The 22565-nt window shown below is 55.8% G+C and overlaps 2 protein-coding genes across 8 annotated transcripts in view; one reads left to right on the forward strand and one right to left on the reverse strand.

The window, feature by feature from the left end:
* TXNDC11 (thioredoxin domain containing 11) overlaps positions 1-1829 on the forward strand; it is a 64772-nt gene extending 62943 nt beyond the window's left edge. For all 7 annotated transcript variants that reach the window (XM_030797841.1, XM_030797847.1, XM_030797842.1 and 4 more), the window contains one exon: positions 1072-1829. In XM_030797841.1, the coding sequence (XP_030653701.1) occupies positions 1072-1714 (643 nt within the window). In that variant the 3' untranslated portion in view covers positions 1715-1829. The remainder of the gene's footprint in view (positions 1-1071) is intronic.
* Positions 1753-12474, reverse strand: SNN (stannin). Its single transcript, XM_003269290.4, has 2 exons — positions 12352-12474; positions 1753-4936 (listed from the first exon to the last, which is right to left on the reverse strand). The coding sequence occupies exon 2, from the start codon at positions 4848-4850 to the stop codon at positions 4584-4586; it is 267 nt and encodes an 88-aa protein (XP_003269338.1). The 5' UTR covers positions 4851-4936; positions 12352-12474; the 3' UTR covers positions 1753-4583.
* Positions 12475-22565: the final 10091 nt, after the last annotated feature.

Here is a 22565-nt window from a genome sequence, read left to right on the forward strand (position 1 = left end):
GGCACACAGCACCACACCCAGCTTTGTCATTTGAATGGCTGGGCCCCACTTGAAGAAAGCTTATATGTTAAGAAAACAGCTTTGAAGGAGGGGATGGTTGAATGCTTACCCCAAAATTATAAAACAGTTTACGGCCGGGACCAGTGGCCCTGGGCAGCCAGGCTCTGGAGTCCCTGCTGTTGACTTCCATTCTGTTAACACCTGAGGGAGACAAACTCGGCTGCCGGCTCACCTCATACCTAAGTGCATAAAGCTGGTAGTTTTGATCAATTGCAGCCAGACTGTACAGGCACAGGTAAATAGATGTGTGAGAGAAACATCATCAGACGATTAAATGACAAGTTCTGAAGAGGAATTTTCTAGATCTCTAGATCGGGACCTGGAACAAGGCTGTAGGGAAAACCCCTTCCTATGTCACCTTCCTTCCTTACTCTGTGTTCTCAGGGCCAGGCAGCCTGAATTCATAGTCCCTTGGTTAGGCTGTTTGCCAGGTATCAGGTTGCCGGGTGTGAGCCAGATGTACCTGGGGAGTGGGGGTAGAGTCGCCCCCAGTTGAGAACCCCTGCCTTAGAGAATGTGTAATAAATGCTTGCTAAAGAAACAGACTGAGTATCTTTCAAGTTCTTCCTGTTTCTCCAGGCACTGTCAGGGGGCACAAGAGGGACATAGGTGGGACACTCCTGCCTCCCCTGGACGCTCTTCCTGACATAGCCGCTGGGCATCTCCGAGCACACAGAGGCCCTATACCCACACACTCCTGGGGCCCTGCATCACTGGCTTTAGGCCTGGGCCTAGGAGCTCTTGTCTTTCTTGAAAGGTGTGGGTGAAGCTGATCTCTGGCTTCAGGAACAGATAAGCCATCTTAATTACAGAACGAGCATATGGGACAGCCTCAGGTTTGTAGAGAATTTCTTGCCCAGGCAACATTTTCCTTACTTTCAGTAAGTAAAATCCACAGAATGTCTTTTCTTGGTGAGAAGTAGAGGGCCTGGCCTCAGGTACAGTCTGCTTTTGGACTAATTGTGTTGGTGTGACTCCCCCCGTCTTTGCTTCCTTTCCCTTTCTCTCCAGAAAGGACCTAAGTGTGAAATACCCCGAAGACCTCCCCATCACGCTTCCAAACCTGTTGAGGTTCATTTTGCATCACTCAGACCCTGCTTCCAGCCCCCAGAACGTGGCTAACTCTCCTACCAAGGAGTGTCTTCAGAGCGAGGCAGTCTTACAGCGGGGGCACATCTCCCACTTGGAGAGAGAGATCCAGAAACTGAGAGCAGAAATAAGCAGCCTCCAGCGAGCACAAGTGCAGGTGGAGTCCCAGCTCTCCAGTGCCCGCAGAGATGAGCACCGGCTGCGGCAGCAGCAGCGGGCCCTGGAGGAGCAGCACAGCCTGCTCCGCGCGCACAGTGAGCAGCTGCAGGCCCTCTATGAGCAGAAGACACGCGAGCTGCAGGAGCTGGCCCGCAAGCTGCAGGAGCTGGCCGATGCCTCAGAAAACCTCCTTACCGAGAACACATGGCTCAAGATCCTGGTGGCGACCATGGAGAGGAAACTGGAGGGCAGGGATGGAGCTGAAAGCCTGGCGGCCCAGAGAGAGGTCCGCCTCAAGCAGCCTGAGCCCTCAGGTACCCCCCAGCTCCCTGGCAGCTCCCCTCCACCTGCCAATGTCAGTGCCACACTGGTGTCTGAAAGGAATAACGAGAACAGGACAGACTAACTTTTTAAACGACATGAAGAAATCAGAGGTGAAAATTGTACATTGGGAATATATTTATGCAAATTTTATTGAAATTTATTGTAAATAAAGATTTTCTCAGTGGTCTAGAAAATCAGCTTGAATGTCACTCAGCATTTATTGAAGAGGGATGACATCCCTTCCACTTATTGCACAAACTTGGTAGCTTTGAGACAAATACAGTAGCACAGTCTGTTTGAAGATTTGTCCAAAAAATTAGTCCATATTTTAGTGGCTCAGTGTCAAGAGTTCCCTCCCTGTCCCCCCACTGTTGCTTCTGCAGTGATACAAAGGATGAATGCTTAATTTCTTATTAGTCAGAAAACTTGAATGCAACAGTTGGGCATTCAAAAATAATTCAGAGAGGTCATAACCTACTAAGCCATTTGAGTGTGGCTCTGGTGTCAATGCTAAAAAAAAAGTAGCTATTGAAAAATCAGAACAGTGAGAGCTATGATGTGGTTCACTCGTTCTAGAGGCATTTTCATTTTCCTCCCGAAAACCCCCCCCAGTGCCTCACTGAGCCCCTGACCTTCACCCAACACGGCTGCCATGTTCAAATGGGCCTGATTCAAACTCCCAGGTACATCCCTGGCACCAGGGAGTGGGATAAGAAAACCTCCAGAAGTGAAACTGATGAGAAAGTGACGTTTAATCACTTCAAAACCGAAACTTCACTGGCAAGGTCAAAACCACAGGCCCAGTCTGACAATCGAGCACTGCTCAGTTCTAGGGGTCAGGCTCGGAACCTGAAAATGCAGATCCTAGCTGCTCCTGCATCCCTCAGGTGTGGAGGAAGGAAAAACAGCCTAGGTGTATGTGCTGGCTGCGGTGAGAGTCGAGGTAGAAAGCCTGGAAGTTCTGAAACGTGAGGGGATGGATCACATGCCCTAGCCTTTTCTCAGTCACCAAAGCAAACCTTTTCCCCCATCTTCCAGTCGGCACCTTCGGAACTTCTGTTCTCCCTCCTAGGCTTGGTTTCAGTGGCCCCCACCACGCGTCCTGCCCACCTAGCCTACAGGGCTTCTGCTGACATCACGCCTACCATACTACCACCTCTTCCGAACTTGCCACACCATCAGTAGCCAGAGGTGTTGCCTCTCCTGCTTCCTAAGGGCTCTCAAGAGCCCAACTGAGGTGTTTCATTACTACCTTCTGCTCAGCTGGCCCAGCCAGCTGTCCCTCTTCCCACCCCAAGCTCCTACTTAATGTTTAAACCCCCAATTTAGGTGTATGCTGCTTAAACGAACAGCTCCCTACTTCTCCCGCCTTGGGGTTCCAGAACGTGGATTCATTCAACATGGTTTTTAGAAGAGGCTTGGGTGAGGCCAGAGGAGGTGCCTTTAGTCTGAGCAGGAGGCCAGAGCTCTGAGCTCAGGCATTAAGGGCCAGTGCTCTGTGGTTAGGCCAGGGCTGACCTTCCATCTATTACAGGGATGGGCAGGCACGAGTCACATTTGAATCATAAATAAAATTAGTATGTGCTTGTGGTGGGATTAAAAATCAAAGTGAGCTCACTGAAGTGTACGCAGGGGAGGCCTTGGAGACAGGCTGTGGAGACACTAGCTCACCAGAGAGCCACCAACTCACCACCTGTGGGACAGTCAAGTCCTGAACTTAAAGTTCACCTCTGCCCTGTCCCGGCTCCCTGCCGCAAGCACAGGCTGGCAGGAAGCAGTCTGGTGGCTCTTATGGGAATGTGCATGTGAGAAACGTTCCCTGGGTCCTAAGTGCCTTTAGAGCTGGGTCAGGGGACTGGAGACCCGCTGAGGAAAGTGAAGTCAGGACCCCACAGGCGGGCAGTCATCAGAGAGGAAAGGAAGCCAAGTGGTGTGAAAAGGAAAGAGGAAAAGAACAAGAAAGAACCTCAACAGTCCCCTTCCCTCCAGTGCAGAAAATAGGAAACACCAACACAAAACATACAACCTTTTCTCTTTCCTGGGCCAACTGGGTTTCAGACCACAGGCTCTACGAGGGACCAGAGCAATTTCAGCGAAGCCTGCACTCGGGGTGGAGGGTGGTGGGGTTGGTGGGGGGGGCTTGGCATGCTGAAGACCAAAGCGGCAAGAAACTGCTCTGCTACAAGGACGCTGGCAGCCTCCAGGACGCGTGCCCTTCACTGGCTCCCAGGCAGCTCCAGTAGCTTCCCTGCAGTAACTCCACTCTCAACAGAACTGCTATTTAACAAGTGAGTCTATCTGCAGAAAGAACAGAGGGGTGTGGGGGGTGTGGTTCTTCTTCCACCCATGACTAACCAAGCAGAGATCACCCAAGCACCCCAACTGGTCAGCCTCAAGACCCCAAAATGGCATCTCAGTTCCTTGACATACACACAGACGGACACACATGAGAGACCCCTGCCGACTGTGGCGTGGGCCTTTACAAGCCTATGACCCCCCAGGGTCTTGACTCAGCTTGTCATTAGTACAGCCAGAATCAAACCAGTCCTGTGTGCGCTAGATGATATTTTTAAAAATCAGCAAAAGGGCTTAAGCACGTGCTTCCAGGGGCCTATTTACAGTTCACAGGTTTGTTAGTTCACGCATTACAGTAGTAGCTCCATCAAAAACAGGCTCAGCTAGACATTCAAGTAACAAAGCGCTACAGGGCCATGAGCCCCAGCAAGGTCAGGCCTGCCCAGTGCCTGCAATGGGCAGCCTCACCCGGAGGCCAAGGGGAAGCCCAGGACAGCCAGGTCCCCGGGCATCAGTGCATGCGATGACGAAGCCCGCAGAGGCCATGCCAGCAAGTGTCAGCCCTTCCTCTCAGACAGCAGCGCATCCGTGTGGTTTTGCCCCTCCCAGCGCCTCTTGGCCGGCTGCAAACAGGACCAGGAGCCTTGCATCTTGGCTCAGCCGTGGACTTCCGGGCCATTGGGAGTCATCAGCTTGGCCTTTCTCTCCACGCACGGTCCCTTGGCCGAATACTGCACCAGCAGGAAGGGTTCCTTGGTCTCCCCATCCCCCACGATGCTCTCCTCGTCCTCTGACTGGCTGATGCGCTGCAGCCGCAGGTAGCACCAGCAGCCCAGGATCAAGGCCCCCAGGGCCGCGATGGCAATGAGGATGACAATGACTGTGACCACGCCCGTGGTGGGGCTGTGGTCCATAATAGACATGGTCAGTGCTGGGGGCTTCCTCAGCTGGCAGCACTTTGGGGGGTGGCCACTCAGTGAGGCTGGAACTCAGGCTGGACACGGGAGTCCTGAAAGACAAAGCAGGTTGACGAACTGCGGTTAGCACTTCCACGGGGTCTATTTTTAATCGTTCTCAGACCTGCCTGTCCCACCCTCACCCTGCCAAAAAGCATGCTGGCCGGCGTTTGAAGGCGTCTGCTCGCCCATGCTCACCCAGCTCCTGCTCATGACCTTTGAAACCCCGAGTGCTGCTGTACCAGGCAGGTGAGTCACCCTCGCTGGCTGCAGAGCCGGGAACACTGCGACAGCGACAGCTGCGGCCAAGGATGCCAGAGGGCCAGACATGGTTCTGGTTCTTCAGCTGAAGGTGCGCCTTCGGGAAGCCCAGCCCCAGCTCAGTGTTCATGACCACTCAGGGACTGAGGGGAGCTGGGGCCTCCTAATGGCCAGAGATAGGGGTTTGAAAGCAGATAAATGGCCAGGCTCAGTGACTCATGCCTGTAATTCCAGCACTTTGGAAGGCTGAGGCGGGCGGATCACTTGAGCCCAGGAGTTTGAGACCAGCCTGGCCAACATAGTGAAACCTCGTATCTACTAAAATACAAAAATTAGCTGGGCATGGTGGCACATGCCTGTAATCCCAGTTACTTGGGAGGCTGAGGCACGAGAATTGCTTGAAGCTGGGAGGCAGAGGTTGCAGTGAGCCGAGATCACGCCACCACACTCTAGCCCTCCAGCCTGGGCGACAAGAGCAAGAGTCTCTCCAAAAAAAAAAAAAAAGAAAAAAATGACAATGACATCAGTCCCTCTCCCAAACAGGCATCATATACAGAACAGGCGGGTCCTTTGGGGACACCTGTGAGAGGGTGTAGTGGACAATAGCCTTTGTCATCAGGCACTGCATCGGGCCTGGGAAGACCCCTGGAATGCGGCACACCATCTGAGAAGTAAGGTGGGCGGTAGAGTCCCTTGTGTGGTTTGGACGGAGGCCAACCAAGCAAGCAACAGGGTAGAGTGTCCCGGGAGATGGAGACAGGCACTTGGGAGAGCTTTGGGGAGGCAGGGAGGGTGGGACAGAGGCTCCCTCCCTGATGGTGCTTAGCATCTAATGAAGGAGCCAGACTGTAACTGCTTAGTACCCCAATTGCCAGTCACTGACAATACAGGGTGCCATTGTTAGGAACACAGCGACCAGGTGCCAAGATGCTAACCTGGGTGGGCAGGTGAGAGGCAGGGAGGCGGTGCTGATGGGGAAGAGTGTTCCTGGCAGGGGGCACGGTGAGGGCTAAGGCTCTGAAGGCGGAGAGGGTTCCCCCGCTGGCAAGTGCCAGGAGTCGGGGCACCAGCTGATTTTGGTGGGGGCGGGGATGAGGCCCCTCCCAGGCCAGGCCAAGCCTGTGCTCCGCATGTTGAAAGAATGACGCCAGAAGTTGGAGGGCTGGGACCACCACCTCCACCTGGCTGAGCCAAGGAGTTCACCCGTGGGTGGGCCTGCCGAGTGGCGGAGGACAGTGCGGCTATGGAATGCACATAAGGTCTAAGAGTCCCCAGCTCCAGGCGCCCTGTCAACCCTCTAGGTGACACCCAAGGCACAGCCAGTGAGAGCGTGCTGAGGCCAGGGCTTTGCCTCTGCTGCCCCGCAGTGCTGAGGCTGGCAGGTTCTCTGGCGTCCCAAGACCCTGCACTTTCTTCCCTCTCCTGCCTTGCTCGCCACAAACAGAGCAAACGCTTGCTGCACCCGGGGTCAGTGAGGATGAGGACAGGCCCGAGACGCGTTCTACACAGGACTGGGCGTGCGGTCGGCGCTCAGAACGACACGTCTGGCTTCTTTTTGTTCCCTTTGGATAAGATTGACATCAGCACAGGCAGACAGCACTGGAAGGAGGTTTTCCCTCCAAATAGGGTCGAACCCGCTGCGTCCTTGAGGAACAGCAGCCTTAAGGAGAAATGATTCTTACCCAACCAGGAGTTTCCCCAGAAGCCAGGTTTGCCTGAAGGACAAAGGCAGCTAAGTCAACGCCCCCAGCATCTGTCCAGGGACCAGGCCCGGGGAAACCGGCAGCTTCTGCAGAGGGCCCTGGGCAGAGGAGATGCCCTCCCTCCATTCCACTGCCTTCCCCCTGACTCCAGGAGCCAGGCTGCTGCAGGCGCTAAGGATCTCCCTGTCTACCCTCAGGGGCCACTGCAGCCAGGACGCCTTCCAGGTCCTCACAATGGCCTGCAGGACCGAACACTACACATCCCCAATATGCCCTGCTCGCCAGCCACGCTGACCCCCCAACGAACCCTCCCACCAGGCCCTGGCCCAGGCAGTTGCCCCTGCCCAGAACGTTCTGGCGGCTTACCCTTGTTCAGTGGTTCTCAACTGAGGACCACTGTGCCCCCACCCTGGGGACATCTGGCCATGTCTGGAGCCACTTGTGGTTGTCACAACTGGGGGCAGTGGGCACTCCTGGAATCTAGTAGGGAGACCATGGATGCTGCTGGCACCTATTGTGCACAGGGCAGCCCCCACCACACAGATGGCCCAGCTGGAGAAAGAAACCCTGACCCGGTTAATATCAGCTCTGGCAGGGAAGCCTTCCCAACCCGGAAGTGCAGGTCGGGCGCCTTCACTCTGGAGCAGTGGCCTTGGCATGCAGCCCTGGCTTCTGAAGCATGGCCACCTGATTAGCGCCCACCTCCCCTCCAGCGGGCCATGAGCTCCACGGTGGCCCTGCGCTGTCCCTTGTATGTACAGACCACCCTGGCCTCTCCCCTGCCACCGTCCGGTCCCACAACCCCACTTAGCTGTTCTCTCACGCCTCCAGACTGGACAGGGGACCCCTCTGATCCCACAGACAGCCTGCCCACCATGGCCGGGTGAGCCTGTCTACACTTGTCCCAACCTCTGTGTTCTCTCCCTGCAGGGAGAACATCAACCTGCCCTGTGCCTCCCACCTCCCACCTCCCTCTCCCCTGCACCTCTGGTCCACAAGGCCTGCTGGGGTGCCTGCCCTCCCCTGGGGCTTCTGGACAGGAAGGCAAGTCGGTATCAATTCGGAAGGGGAAATGTGTGTGTTTGGGGGTGGGGGTGGTTCAGGGACAGGAAGTAGAAAATCAAACAACGGCACCGTGACCTGGGATAGGCGGGGCAAAGCCAGATGGGCAGGCCAGGAGGCACCTGAGTTCAAGGGCCCCAGTTCAACCAGTGGCCCCAGGACTAATGAGGAAACTGAGGCACAGGCGACCCCAGCTCAAAGGGATTCTCTAAGAGGAGTGGTGACCTCAAAACCCTGTCTGCTGCCCTGACCCCAGGCCAGGAGGCATGGGCAGACCCAGATGTGGGGCTCTGCCCCGCCGTGAGCACAGAGCCCAGTGACTGAGCCACAGTCACGCTTGGGCTGCGGTCTGGCCCTCCCAAGTGTGTATCTGTTCCTTCATTCACTCAGCAAATGTTTCCTGAGAAACGATCTTTGCAAAAATGTGATGGCGTTCTCCCCACTCAGAACCCTCCCCAGCACCAGAAGAGAATCCAAGCTCCCTGCCTCCCCAGGCGTCCCCACACCCTCCGCTGTGAGCCCACACTCCCGCCTCTGCCCTGACTGCCCCACGGCTGGCACCTTCCTATTTGGGACTTTCTCAGAAGGCGCCTCTTGCAGGCTGCCCTCCCAGACCACCCTGGACCCAGGCGCCCCTCCTCCCATACCCCACCACTACAGCCTTGCCCTACTTCATTTGCTCTCCTTGCTACCTGCTCTTCTCTAGGCTCAGGGGCTGTACCCTGGCTGCTGTCTCACTCCCTGCACTGGACTCCAAGGCAGTCCAAGGAGGATACCGTCTGTCCCGCCCACATCTGTACCCCTGCCCTGCACCGGTATGCAGTAGGTGCTCAGTAAATGTTGAGTGTTCCCACCCTGCAGATACAGTGATGAGTCAGAGGAGACCCTGTTCTCACGGGGATCTTAGGTGGGGGGTCCCTGACACCCAGGGCACTCCCAGGACCCTGAGCACAGGTCCGCATGTTCTGTCCCAACAGACTCAAAAAAGCCGGCACACTGCATTGGAGAAGGCCACAGGCCTAGTGTGGGGACAGAGCGGCGAGTGCCAGTGGATTCAGGCAGGCCTGAGCCCATGGAGGGGCAGCTGGCTCCATGCTTGCTGGCAGGCAGGGAGGGAAGGGGGTGGCCAAGAAGCAGAGCCCTGGGAAACTCAAAGCACGGAGGGCAGCAGGTACCCACAAGCCCCTGTGCCTGGCTGGACCCCACCTGTCTGCTCTTCCTTTCTAGCCCCTCTGAGCAAAGCTGTGTCTTGCAAGCTGGGTAACCCCTTGCCCTGATCCAGTAAAGACCACAGGATGCAGGGGACAGGGACGGGCCACAGCTTGGGTTGGGGAGATGCCCAGGCTGGCACAAGGGAATCCTGGCCCATCCAACAACCATCATGACAGCAGCTCACATTCATTCCCAACAGCATCTGATCCAGCAAGGCTGTGGCCGCCTCTACTCACCCTAGCATCTCCATCTGGCAGGTGAGGAAACTGAGGCGCACACAGGGAGGTGAAGCAAAAAGCCAGTAGGCAGGATGGGAGCCCAGAAGGGAGCCCGGCAGAGCCAAGGGGTCTTTCAAGTGCAGAGGGGCCAGGGGCCAGAGCACAGCCTCGGCCTTCAATCTCTGGGCAGGCTGGAGTGTCCCCTCTGCCTGGCATTTGAAGCCCAAGGCCATCTGGATCCCTCAAACACACACCCTCCTGCTCCATGTGCCTTCAGTCCTGCCGTCCTCTGCCAAGGGGGTCCTGACTCTCAGATCCCACCCACCCACCATAAAAGCAAGCCCCAAGGCCCAGGCTCTCCAGAACCCCCTGCCCCAGCACCCTCAACCCCAAAGGAGGTCAACTGCGGCACAGGACACACTCTGTCTCCCGGCAGAGCCCACACGCATCCCATGGAATAACAACAGCAAGATAAGCCTGAGCCATGCCAGGTGAGTGGGGGCCTGCACCGCCCTTGGCCACTCCTCCCAGCCGCCGAAGCTTGCAGGTGTTACTGACACTGTCCTGCCTGGTTTGCCAAGGCCCACAGAGATCAGTAACTGGGACCCAAGGAGCATGGGGGCAGAGCCGGGGGTGAACCCCACCCCGTCAGAGCCATTCAAATGGACAGTCCCTGCCCCAGCTACCAGAGAGGGGAGGGGTATCCTCCTGTCCTGCTCCCCCTCCCAGGACCCCGGCTTGTCTGAGCCTGATCCCACTCCAGAGGCCACTCCACGTGCTCTAGGCCCCGGGGGGCCACAGCCCACAGCAGAGCAGGCTGGAGTCCCCTCCATCCTCCCAGCCCAGCACTCACTTTTGTGGCCTGCTTCCGCCCAGCCAAGCAAGCTGCTCCTCTTGGCCTCAGTTTCTCAATGTGCAAAGTGGATACAAGTCCCTGACCTCATCTATCAGGTCGTGGGGAGGATGAGAAGTGGTAAGAAAAGTGAAAACAAAAGGGACATGAGGTCACCAGGTTTGCATGTCACCAGCCACACCTTCCTGTGTGCTACAGGAGGGACAAAGGGAGAACACTGAGCCCGAGAGATCCCCAAGCCCACCCCCAGGGCCAGAAGGGCACAGAGCCTGGCCCAGGCCCAGTGCCACAAACACCCCTTCCCCAGGGACACGCTGCCTCCTCCTAACTCAACTGGGCACATCATGAGCATTGCCGGGCTCACCACCAGCAAAACACCCCCACCTGGCAGCCGCCACCTCCTGAGGCTCCTTGACAGATGCCAGGAGGGCTGCCCTGCTTACAGGGGGCCAGCCATCCCTACGGGGCTTTCAACACTGCCCCCATAAAGCCACCTGCCAAGGGTGCCAACAAACTCTTCAGCGAACCCCGGTTCACAAACCAGAAACATTTCCTGCCCCAGGTTCTGACTGGGAAAACAGGGTTGTAGGGAGAAGAGGGCACTGCTGGACACAGCCAGGACGAGGCGGGATGTCCGCTCTGCCCTGGGCCTCTGGCAGCCAGTGGGACACAAGGACGCATCACACAAGGCCCCAGCCCTCCAGAAGCCAGGACCAAGAACGGCCGGATGCCGGTGGGACTGACACTGATGGGGCTGTGCCCAGCTCTCTGGCCAGTGTCATTTCATCCTCCACTCCGACCCATGACACCCCCATCCTCAGAAGAGGAAACTCGCTCCAGAACCCCCTAAGTTCCCCAGTGGCAAAAGAGGAAGCAGGAGCCCGCAGAGCTCTGATCCGGGACTGCCCCAAGGTCAGTCAGGGTCTTCCTCGGCCCAGGCCAGAGGCTCATGCCCCCACCCTGTGAATCACCCGCTGGTCATTTTTACAGGCTGCCCCAGGGTTGGCCTGTTTGGCCAAACAACTTTGCTGGTAGATGCCGGAGAAAGTTGGTGGCAATTGTTTGTGCCAGACACTGAGATAAACAGCTCAGCCAGACGTCTCCTTTCTGCCTCAAGACACCCGGGCAGTTGAGCTATTACTGTTCCCTCTTGGCAGATACAGAAATCGGTGGCTCAGAGAAGTTAAGTCCATTGCCCAAGGTCACACAGCTCAAAAGTAGACGCGCAGGGATTCAAACCCAGGCAACCTACATCCAAAATCCCGCATTTCGACCCAGACTCTAAAATGCTACATTCTCCCTACCTCCTCTCCCGCGTGCCTGAGGGGCCGGGGACAGGTGAACCCCAGTGTGGCCCTCACTGGGGCTGGCTGGGCGACCTGGGCTGGGTGCTGAGGACTTAGGGGTGACAGCGCCCCGGCGGCTCCCGAGTGCTGAGCGCGGGCGGAGGGCAGGCGCGGTGCCAGGCGCGCACCACGCACCCTCCCGTTCCACTCTACCCGGCGCCTCCGATGTCTCCCCCACTCTACGGAGGAGCAAAGCGAGGCTCCAGGGAGGAGGGGGCTCCGCCCAGGGGGCGACAGCTGGAGAGCGGACAGCAGCTGGGGAGGTAGCTCGAGTCGGCCCGACGAGGGCGGGGTGTGGGACGGGGACCACGGGACCCAGGCATGCCCACGCCGCGCAGCCACTGCCCACGGAACTGGGCGCCGAACGCTGCGGCCCGGCCTCAGTTTCCCTACCTGCGAGACGGGCACCGGACGTCACCTGGACCCCGATCCCCGGAGCCCTCACCGGAGCTCCCAGAATTTTGAAGAACCCCGAAATGCCGGGGGAAGGCGGGCGGGCGCGTAGCTGCGGACGGGCGGGGGCTGCACGGGCGGGGGCGAGCGCCCCGCGATCCCCACAAAGCGGCCTCCGCCCCCCGCCGCCTCCTTTGTCCCGATCGCGCCGCTGACAAAGAACCCCAGCCCGCGGGCGCGGCCCCTGGAAACGGACCCTCCCCCGAGCCGCGCCCGCCGGGCCGCCCCTCCCCCGCCCGCAGACCCCGGCCCGGCCCCGCCGCCGCGCGAGCCCCTCCCCGTCCTGGCCGCCCCCTTCCCGCCCCCGGGCCCCCGCGCCCCCGCCCGGCCCGAGCGCGCGGCCCGCCCCGCCTGGCTCACCATGGCGCGGCCGCGGCCCGGCCCGATCGCCCCGCAGCAGCCCCGCGCGCCCGGCTCCGCCCGCCCGCCCGGTCCGGCAGCAGCGCACTCGGGACGCAGGAGCCCCGCGCTGCGGCGGGCGGGGTCCGGCTCCTCCCCGGCTGGGGGCGTGGCCTCCCAGAGCGACCAATGGGAGCCCGCGCTGGGACGGCGGGGCGGGGCGGGCCGGGGCGGAGTCACGTGTGCTCGGGGCCGGCAGGCGGTGGGGCGGGGGCTGTGCGCGGGGGGCGGGGCGCGGGCTCGGCCCTGGCGAGCGCGGATTGGGCGCCCGTGGGTACGGGGCCCCTCTACAGGCGCCCTTCCTCTGCCAGCCTCATCCTGACCCCGGCAGGCTGCCCTGGTCCCGCCTGCTTACAGCGGAGGAAACTGAGGCACGCTGCACGGAAGAGTGCTGCATACTCCCCGAGAGCTGAGAGTGGCGAGGAATCCGGGGCAGGGGCAGGGGAGAGGCGCGACCGCTGAGGTGAGTGACCTTGCTTCGGGAGGAAGCTGGGCATTGATTCGTTCGCGAATTCATTTATGTATCATTCATCCGCCCAGTCAGTCGATGGCGGAACACTGACCACGTGCCTGCCACGCCAGTCGTCGTGGGAGCAGCCACTAGCCAGACAAGGTCCCGGCCCTGAGGAAGCTCTCATTCCCCTGCGGAATGGGGCTGTGAGGCATTTCCACCCCTCTGCCACCTATAATCATGGTTATTTTTAGCATAATTACCCGGTGGTTTGGCCCCCACCAAATGCCTGCCCTGTATAAACAGCCCAACACATTTTATTAAGATGACTCTGGAAGAAAGAATCTTCCCATTTTACAGATGAGGAACCCGAGGCTCCAAAGAGCTGAAGTCCCACAGCCTGCTCCTGATGGAGAGGGGGTTTGAGGCCAGGCCTGTCTGCCTAGGAAGACAGAGGCTCCAGTTACTGGAGTAATCGCCACTCATCCACCTCAAGAAGGCCATCGGCGAGAGGACACCCCAGCCCCGGGGCCCACAGAAGGGGTGAGGGTGGGTCCTTCAAGGCCTCTGTGGCCCAGGGGACTTGAGAAGACAGGAGGGGGCAGGTCCAGCTGGGACCTCCTCCTGGGAACGGGGGCCTTATTTGCTGGAAACTTCTTTCCCATTCTCAAGCGGAAGCCTCTGGAAGAGCATGGAGGGTTGGGCTCACGAGGCCGAGGTGGCCAGGCCCTCACTCCCTCCACTCAGCTTCGTTGGGCTTTCTTCCCTGCGCCCGGTGCGCCAAGCCTTTTCCACCGCCAGGCCTTTGCCTATGTGGCTCCCTGCAGCTGGAACTCTTCTACTTCATCTTCCCGATCTCAGCTTAAATGCCCCTTCCTCGGGAGGGCCCTCCCTGATTGCCCAGCCAAGAGTAAGTCCCTTGGGGTTTTTTGTTTTGTTTTTGAGACAGGGTCTTGGTTTGTCACTCAGGCTGGAGTACAGTGGTGCAATCACAGCTCACTACAGCCTCCATCCAACTTCTTCCTGGGCTCAAGCCATCCTCCCACTCAGCCTATATCTATGAATGTGGGCAGATTTGACAAAGCAATTTTTTTTTTCTTTTTTAGAGACAAGGTCTTGCTGTGTCCCCCAGGCTGGGGTACAGTGGTGCAATCATAGCTCACTGTAACGAACTCCTGGGCTCAAGCGATCCTCCTACCTCAGCCTCCCAGGTAGCTGAGACTACAGGCGCATGCCACCATGCCCGGCTAGTTTTTTAATTTTTTGTAGAGATAGGGTCTCTCTTTGTTGCCTGAGCTGGTCTCAAACTCCTGGGTGATCCTCCTGCCCCGGCCTCCCAAAGTGCTGGGATTATAGGCATGAGCCACCATGCCCAGCCTACGCATTGTGAAATTGCACATTTTTGACAGTGTATGATGAACTTTTGGTCATTTCTCCCAGGACTAGGTATATTGCACTCACTGCCGTGACTACAGAACAGTGCCTGACACACAGTGGGTGCTGAATACATGGATGTTGAATGAATGAATGATCAGACTGCAGAACTCCGGGGCTGGTCCAGCGGCAGCCTAGCCAGGAAGCCAGGCCCAGGAGGTGAGCTGGGAGATGCGCAAGAAGGGAGGACAGAAAGGCAGAGGAGAGCCCAGCTTTCAGCCAGCTGCCCCACAGGCCAGAGCCGGGCATCTCAGAACAGCTCCGCCCCCACATCTGCCCAGCTCCTGCCCCATCAGCCACACCTGGAAGCCCAGAATGGAAGGAAATAGGTTCTTCCCACAAAGCCAGTTCCAGCAGCCTTTGTGATCCCCGCCTCAAGTTGGCAGAGACTTCATTAGTGGTGAGGACCTGGGAGGGGCAGGCTAAGAACCCCAGAGCCAGGACTGGCAACACGATGACAGGGGAGGCAGGGACACTTAGAGGGGAAAGATTCTGGGGGGGAAATGGTGAGGGAGATTCAGCATAGCATAGAAGCTGGGAGTCAGATTGCCAGATTCCAGCCTTTCCTGCTGGGTGGTTTTAGAAAAACAGCCGAACGTTTCTGTGCCTCAGTTTTTTCATCTGAAAAATGGAGATGAGGCCGGGTGTGGTGGCTCACACCTGTAATCTCAGCACTTTGGGGAAGGCCAAGGCAGGGGGATGGCTTGAGCTCAGGAGTTTGAGAACAGCCCTGGAAATGTAGTGAGACTCTCATCTCTAAAAAAGAAGAGTTAGCTGGCTGTGGCGTTGTGCACCTGTAGTCCCAGGTAGTGGGGAGGCTGAAGTAGGAGGATTGCTTGAGCCTGGGAGGTTGAGGCTGCGATAAGCTGTGATCACACCGTTGCATTCCAGCTTGGGTGACAGTGAGCCCTGTCTCAAAATAAATAAAATAAAATATACAGCTTCTGACCCAGTAGGTCTGAGCCCGAAATCCTGCATTTTTCAAAAGTTCCCGAGTGGTGCTGATGATTCAGGGACACACTTTGAGCAGCAAGGGCGAAGTCACTTGCTGAAAGTCACGAGATAGTGGGCTCCAAGCCTGCACTGGAGCCCATGAGATAGGCTACAGGATCCCACACTTAACTGTGACCCTAACTGCTTGCTGCAGCCCCACCTTTCTCTCCCCAACAAAGAGGAGGCAGGAAGTATCGCCCCCCTCCCCCAAGCCCATTTCCTCTACCTCCCTCTGTGGTGACATCTGGCCTCACGTCCCGGGGGTTCGTCCTTATAGAAAGGGATGGAGGTTCTCAGATGCTTATTAGCCAGGAAGATAATTAAGGGCTTGGGATGAGCTCACCCCAGCTCCTTGGGGCTTGCTGGGGTCCAGCTGGTGTGCCCTGTGCCAGCCTGGCCCTCTGCCCACTCCCCCAGCCGCTATAACGGCTGGGACAAGGAAGGGGGTTGCTCAGGGGGGTGGAGAGGCCTCCGCCTCAAGGGAGACTCTACAGCTGGGACTCCCGGCTCGTGTGGGCGGGCCTCTGCTCCTGGGGCATCTCTGTAAGGGATCCAGGCCTGAGAACAAAATGAAAACTGTGTGGTCAGAGGGGATTTTTCCTGAAGGGTGAGGTGTGAACCACTGGTGAGGTCTGCAGGGTGAGTTTAGGTGGAAGGCAGAGAGGGCATCACTCAGCTCTGAAACCCATAGCAGATACCATTCTAGGGGCAAGGCCTCCTTTGCTGCTAGTGTGGCCTGAGCATCTCTGTAAGGCTGGCTCAGCTCCCTTATGTCCAGGAGACAGCACAGACCTCAGGCTCAGAATCCCAGGCAGTTGACACTGTGCAGCTAGAACTGAACTGTGTGTGGGTTTCTGTGTGTGTATGTTTCAGTTACCTTCTGTGTATGATGTGGGTATTGTGTTTCTGTGTATGGTGATGACATACTCTTTGCTTTTTATTTCTAATTTTCTTTCTTTTTGAGGCAGGGTCTTGATTTTTTCACCCAGGCTGGAGTGCAGTGGCACAATCACTGCTTACTGCAGCCTTGAGCTCCCCGGATCCTCCCACCTCAGCCTCCTGAGTAGCTAGGACCACAGGTGTGTGTGACCCCACTTAGCTTTTTGTTTTGTTTTGTTTTTGTTTGAGACAGGATCTCACTCTGTCACCCAGGCTGGAGTGCAGTGGCGTGATCTTGGCTCACTGCAACCTCTGCCATCCAGGCTCAAGCAATCCTACCGTCTCAGCGTCCCGAGTAGCTGGGACTACAGATGTGCCACCACACTGGGCTAATTTTATTATTATTATTTTCTTTCTCTCTTTCTGTCTTTCTTTCTTTCTTTCTTTCTTTCTTTCTTTCTTTCTTTCTTTCCTTCCTTCTTTCTTTCTTTCTTTCTTTTTTCTTTCTCTCTTTCTTTCTTTCTCCTTCCTTCCTTCCTTCCTTCCTTCTCTCTCTCTCTCTTTCTTTCTTTCTCTCTCTCTCTTTCTTTCTTTCTTCTTTCTTTTTCTTTTCTTTCTTTCTTTCTTTCTTTCTTGCTTTCTTGCTTTCTTGCCTTCTTCCTTTCTTGCTTTTCTTTCCTTCCTTCTTTCTTTCTTTCTTTCTTTCTTTCTTTCTTTCTTTCTGTCTCTCTCTCTCTTTCTTTCTTTCTTTTTCTTTCTTTTTCTTTTCTTTCTTTCTTTTTTTTTGAGATAGAGTCTTGCTCTTGTTGCCCAGGCTGGAGTGCAATGGTGCGATCTCGGCTCATTGCAACCTCTGCCTCCCGGGTTCAAGCGATTCTCCTGCCTCAGCCTCCCAAGTAGGTAGGATTACAGATGCCTGCCACCACGCCTGGCTAATTTTTTTTGGTATTTTTAGTAGAGACAGGGTTTCACCATGTTGGCCTTCCTGGTCTCGAACTCCTGACCTCAGCGATCCACCCTCTTCGGCCTCCCAAAGTGCTGGGATTACAGGCATGAGCCACTGCGCCCGGGCTATTATTTTTTTCTGTAGAGATGGAATCTCTCTATGTTGCCCAGGCTGGTTTCAAACTCGTGGGCTCAGCGATCTGCCTGCCTCAGCCTCCCAAAGTGCTGGGATTACAGGAATGAGCTACGGTACCCAGCCCCCATTGCTTTTTTTTTTTTTTTTTTTTCCTGAGACAGTCTCACTTTGTTGTCCAAGCTGGAGTGCAGTGGCACAATCTCGGCTCACTGCAACCTCCGCCTCCTGGGTTCAATTGATTCTCCTGCCTCAGCCTTTTAAGTAGCAGAGAATAGAAGTCCCCGCCACCACGTGCACCATCATGCTCGGCTAATGTTTGTATTTTTAGTAGAAACAGGGTTTCGCCATGTTGGCCAGGCTGGTCTCGAACTCCTGACCCCTGGTGATCTGCCTGCCTCGGCCTCCCAAAGTGCTGAGACTATAGGTGTGAACCACTGCACCCTGACCCCACTGCTTTTTAAATCAATGTGTTTGGGAAAAGAATAAATAAGTCGGGGTCCGCTTCCTGGTGGGCACAGCAGAGCCTCAGTCAGGAGATGGGGCCATCCCACAGGTCCCTGCCTCCTCTGGAAAAGTCCATCTGGGTTGTCGTGTCTGAGCGGGGCCTGGGCTGGTTCTGGCCTTCATCTCTGGCGGTCTTTGGGGTCCATGTGATAAGGAGAGGACCGAGGGAGGGGGAACAGCATGCCCTGCCCAGGGTGCTCCCTGCCCCCAGACTGCCCTGTGTTTCCTTCTCCTGTACCCTCCCCCAAACTCACTGAACAGTGGCATCTGCTCATCATCTACCCACTGGATCATTCATTCATTCACTCACTCAGTTATTCATCCTTTCTGCCAATTTTTTTTTTTTTTTTTGAGACAGGGTCTCACTCTGTCTCCCAGACTGGAGTGCAGTGGCGCTATCTTGGCTCATTGCAACCTCCACCTCCTGACTCAAGCAATCTTCCTGCATCAGCCTCCTAAGTAACTAGGACCACAGGTGAGTGCCACCACGCCCAGGTAACTCTTGTATTTTTTTTGTGGAGACACGTTTTGCTATGTTGCCCATACTGGTCTCGACTTCTAGGCTCAAGCAGTCCTCCCACCTTGGCCTCCCAAAGTGTGGGAATTACAGGCATGAGCCACCACACCCAGCCTTTTCTGTCAGTTTTAACTGAGCAACTACTATGTTCCAAGCACTGTGCTAGGTGCTGGGGAGACAGCTGTGAGCCAGGCAGGCAAAACCCAGCCCTTGTGGGGTTTACATTCTCATGAGGGAAGACAGATGATAAATGCAGAAACAGATGTACGTGTTATGGAGAAAGGGAAATAGTAAGGTAAGAGGTGGGGGGGCCCTTGCAGGACAGAAATAGGGAGGGCCTCTCTGAGAAGGTACCAGGCGCCAGATGGATACAACCTAGTCCTGGCACCAGAGAAGCTCACAGGTGTGGAGGTGGATGGACAATGAGCTGGCTCTGGGCAGGGAACTTTTTTTTTTGGACACGGAGTCTCACTGTGTCACCCAGGCTGGAGTGCAGTAGTGCGATCTCGGCTCACTGCAACCTCCACCTCCCAGGCTCAAGTGATTCTCCTGCCTCAGCCTCCCGAGTAGATGGGATTACAGCTGTGCTTCATCACGCCCGGCTGATTTTTGTATTTTAGTAGAGACGGGGTTTCACCATGTTGGGCAGGCTGGTCTGGAACTCCTGACCTCAGGCGATCCACCTGCCTCAGCCTCCCAAAGTGCTGGGATTACAGGCATGAGCCACTATGCCTGGCTGGAATCTTTTTATTTTTTTACGTAACTTATTTTCTCTCTCTCTCTCTCTCTATCGCTCTCTCACCATGGCACCATCATAGCTCACTGTAGCCTCCAACTCCTGGGCTCAAGTGATCCTGCCACCTCAGCCTCCCAAGTAGCTAGGAGTACAGGTGCATGCCACCATGCATGGCTAATTTTATTTTGTTTTTGTAGAGATGGATCTCACTGTGTTGCCCAGGCTTGTCTTAACTCCTCCTGGACTCAAGTGATCCTCCCACCTCAGCCTCCCAAAGTGCTGGGATTATAGACATAAGTCACCACGCCTAGCCCCCTAATTTCAAATAGGTCACATTTACAGATATGGTATTTAGACTTCTCTCTCTCTCTCTCTCTCTATATATATATATATGTTTATACATACCTTATGTATTCATGTGTAAATACATAGATACAGGTACAGGCTGGGCATGGTGGCTCACGCCTGTAATCTCAGCACTTTGGAAAGCTGAGGCGGGCGGATCACAAGGTCAGGAGTTCAAGACCAGCCTAGCCAACATGGCAAAGCCCCATCTCTACTAAAACTACAAAAATTAGCCGGGTATGGTGGCACATGCCTGTAATGCCAGCTACTTGGGAGGCTGAGGCAGGAGAATCACTTGAACCTGGGAGGCGGAGGTTGCAGTGAGCTGAGATCGCGCCATTCCACTCCAGCCTGGGTGACAGAGTGAGACTCCATCTCAAAAAACAAAACAAAACAAAAACCCAAAACAAACTCATATGTATTTTGCTCTTATGTCCTTCTCAATTCAGCCACGTTTCCAGCGCTCGGTCACCACCTGCGGCTGGGGTTGCTGGGTCGGGCTGCACAAGTTTAGGTGCTGGAGTCAGCAGCAAACACACCCCAAAAAACCCTTGCCCTGATGGAGCGTCCATTCTCCTGGAGGAGATAGACAATAAAGAAAGAGGAAAATGTAGGCCGGGAGCGGTGGCGCATACCTGTAATGCCAGCACTTTGGGAGGCCGAGGCGTGCGGATCACGAGGTCAGGAGATTGAGACCATCCTGGCTAACGGTGAAACCCCATCTCTACTAAAAATACAAAAAATTAGCCGGGTGTGATGGTGGGCACCTGTAGTCCCAGCTACTCGGGAGGCTGAGGCAGGAGAATGGCGTGAACCTGGGAGGCGGAGCTTGCAGTGAGCCGAGATTGCGCCACTGTACTCCAGCCTGGGTGACAGAGCAAGACTCCGTCTCAAAAAAAAAAAAAAAAAAAAAAAAAAAAGAGGAAAATGCATCATATGCCGCATACATTCCAGGGAGAAGAGTGAAGTGGAGGAAGGGGTGGGGGTGGGGGTAGGGGGGGTGCACGATCTGTTTCCTCTGTGCATCCTTCCAGAGATCTCCTGCGAGAACACAGGCATATATATATATATATATGTGTATATATATACACATTCCCATTTTAAAAACACAGATGGCCATGTTCCATACATGCTGTTCTATTCCTTCCATTTCTCACTTGAATATATATCTTGAAACTTACTCCCCATCAGCACACACAGATTTCAGATTTTAACAAACAATTGGAAACATATAAAGACACAGTACTGCTGAGCTAGAATAACAGAAGCCGGAGTTTACACCAATATCTGATCGTCACCACAACCCTGTGATGTAGGGGCCATTTCCAAAAAACAGTTCAGGTTCACACGCAACATTTGTAAACAGGTGGATAATAAAAATGACTAGCTTGAGGGCCAGGTGTGGTGGCTCATGCCTGTGATCTCAGCACTTTGGGAGGCCACGGTGGGAGGAACGCTTGAGGCCAAGAGTTCGAGACCAGCCCGGGCAACATGGCAAGACCCTGTCTCCACAAAAAAATTTAAAAATTAGCAGGGCATGGTCCCAGCTGCTTGGGAGGCTGAAGTAGGAGGATCACTTAAGCCTGGGAAGCTGAGGCTGCCGTGAGCCAACATTGTGCTGCTGGACTGCAGCCAGGGTCACAGAGTAAGAGACCCTGTCTCGAAAAAGTAAAAAATCAAAACTACTAGCTTGAAGGAAATGTCAAGCCCTGGAATTTGGCACTTCCACATGGTAGGTGAGCTCTTGTTGACGGTTAATACTAAATAATTAGTATTTTATACTAAAATACTGACATAGGTCAGGTGTGTGGCTCACGCCTATAATCCCAGGACTTTGAGAGGCTGAGGCAGGTGGATTCCTTGAGGCCAGGAGTTTGACACTAGCCTGGGCAACATAGCGAGACCCCCATCTCTACAAAAAAAAAAAATCAAAAAGTTAGCTGGGTGTGATTGAGCGCCTATAGTCCCAGCTATTCAGGAGGCTGAGGTGGGAGGATTGCTTGAGCCTGGGAGGTCGGGCTGCAATGAGCTGAGACTGTGCCGCTGCTCTCCAGCTGGGTGACAGAGCAAGACCCTGTCTCAACAACAACAATAACAAAAAAAAAAAGGGAAAAAGCAAGGGAGCTGGTTCTGATGCTTTTGGGATCTTCCTGAGCCCTGACGAGCCTGCCAGGCCCTGCAAGGCTCAGGGAGAGACCTTTGCTCTAGAACCAGACTGCCCCGCCTGGGACGAGCTCTCCAGGGAACACTTTTCTGGGCTCTGAGCCACACAGCCTCTGGGTTCAAGCCTGGCTCTGCTGCACCTGGCTCTGAGCTCGACTCCGCTGAGCCTGAGTTTCTGCATCTGTAGCATGGGCTTGGTGCACGGGCAGACTGAGCACCTGCTTAGAACTCTGGCGGGGAGGATCATGGGAGGAAATGAGAACCCGTTCCAAGCAGAGCCAAGTCCTCCCCGGGAGGGCGATTCCTGACTCAGGAAAAATTGCCCGCCCTGCTCGGGGCCCCTGCCAAACCCTGTCCCCTCTGCTCCGGCCCCTGAGGGAAGGGTTGGAGCCTGGTGAGCTGTCTCAGGCAGGCCCTGGCCTGTCCTGGCTGGGAGGCTGGGTAGGACCAGGACAGCAGCTCCAGGTCCCTGCTTCACACTGAGATCTGTGAGGCCACTGAGGCCCCCACAGCATTTCCAACTGCCCTCGTGCCCTGTCTTCTTTCTCCTGCCTCCTCACTCCATGCCAGCCACGCGATCCCCCGCTCCTCATGTCTCCTGTGGGCTGCCAGCCTTTGCACAAGCTGCTCCTGAGGCCTGGATTTCCCTGCACCCTCCTTGCAGACTCCTCACCAGTCAAGAGTCTGCCTGGAAACACCCGCCCCGCAACCGTGCTCTGTGTTTCCACAGCCCAGCCCAGATCTCACCTCTGGACCCCAACAGGCTGTGAGACCCCTGAGGTCCGGGAACCAGTCTGCTAGTCTGTGCCAGCTCTGTAACCCAGGGACTGTGGATTCTCAGTAAAGGCTTTTTTTTTTTTTTTTTTTTTTGAGACGGAGTCTCACTCTGTCCCCCAGGCTGGAGTGCAGTGGCGCGATCTCGGCTCACTGCAAGCTGCGCCTCCCGGGTTCACCCCATTCTCCTGCCTCAGCCTCCTGAGTAGCTGGGACTACAGGCGCCCGCCACCACGCCCGGCTAATTTTTTTTGTATTTTTTTAGTAGAGACGGGGTTTCACCGTGTTAGCCAGGATG

The sequence above is a fragment of the Nomascus leucogenys genome, chromosome 18 (assembly GCF_006542625.1).
Source record: "Nomascus leucogenys isolate Asia chromosome 18, Asia_NLE_v1, whole genome shotgun sequence".
Taxonomy (NCBI): Eukaryota; Metazoa; Chordata; class Mammalia; order Primates; family Hylobatidae; genus Nomascus; species Nomascus leucogenys.

Excerpts from the sequence above, each read along its gene's own strand:
- SNN (XM_003269290.4), bottom strand. The coding sequence starts at position 4,850 with ATGTCTATTATGGACCACAGCCCCACCACGGGCGTGGTCACAGTCATT.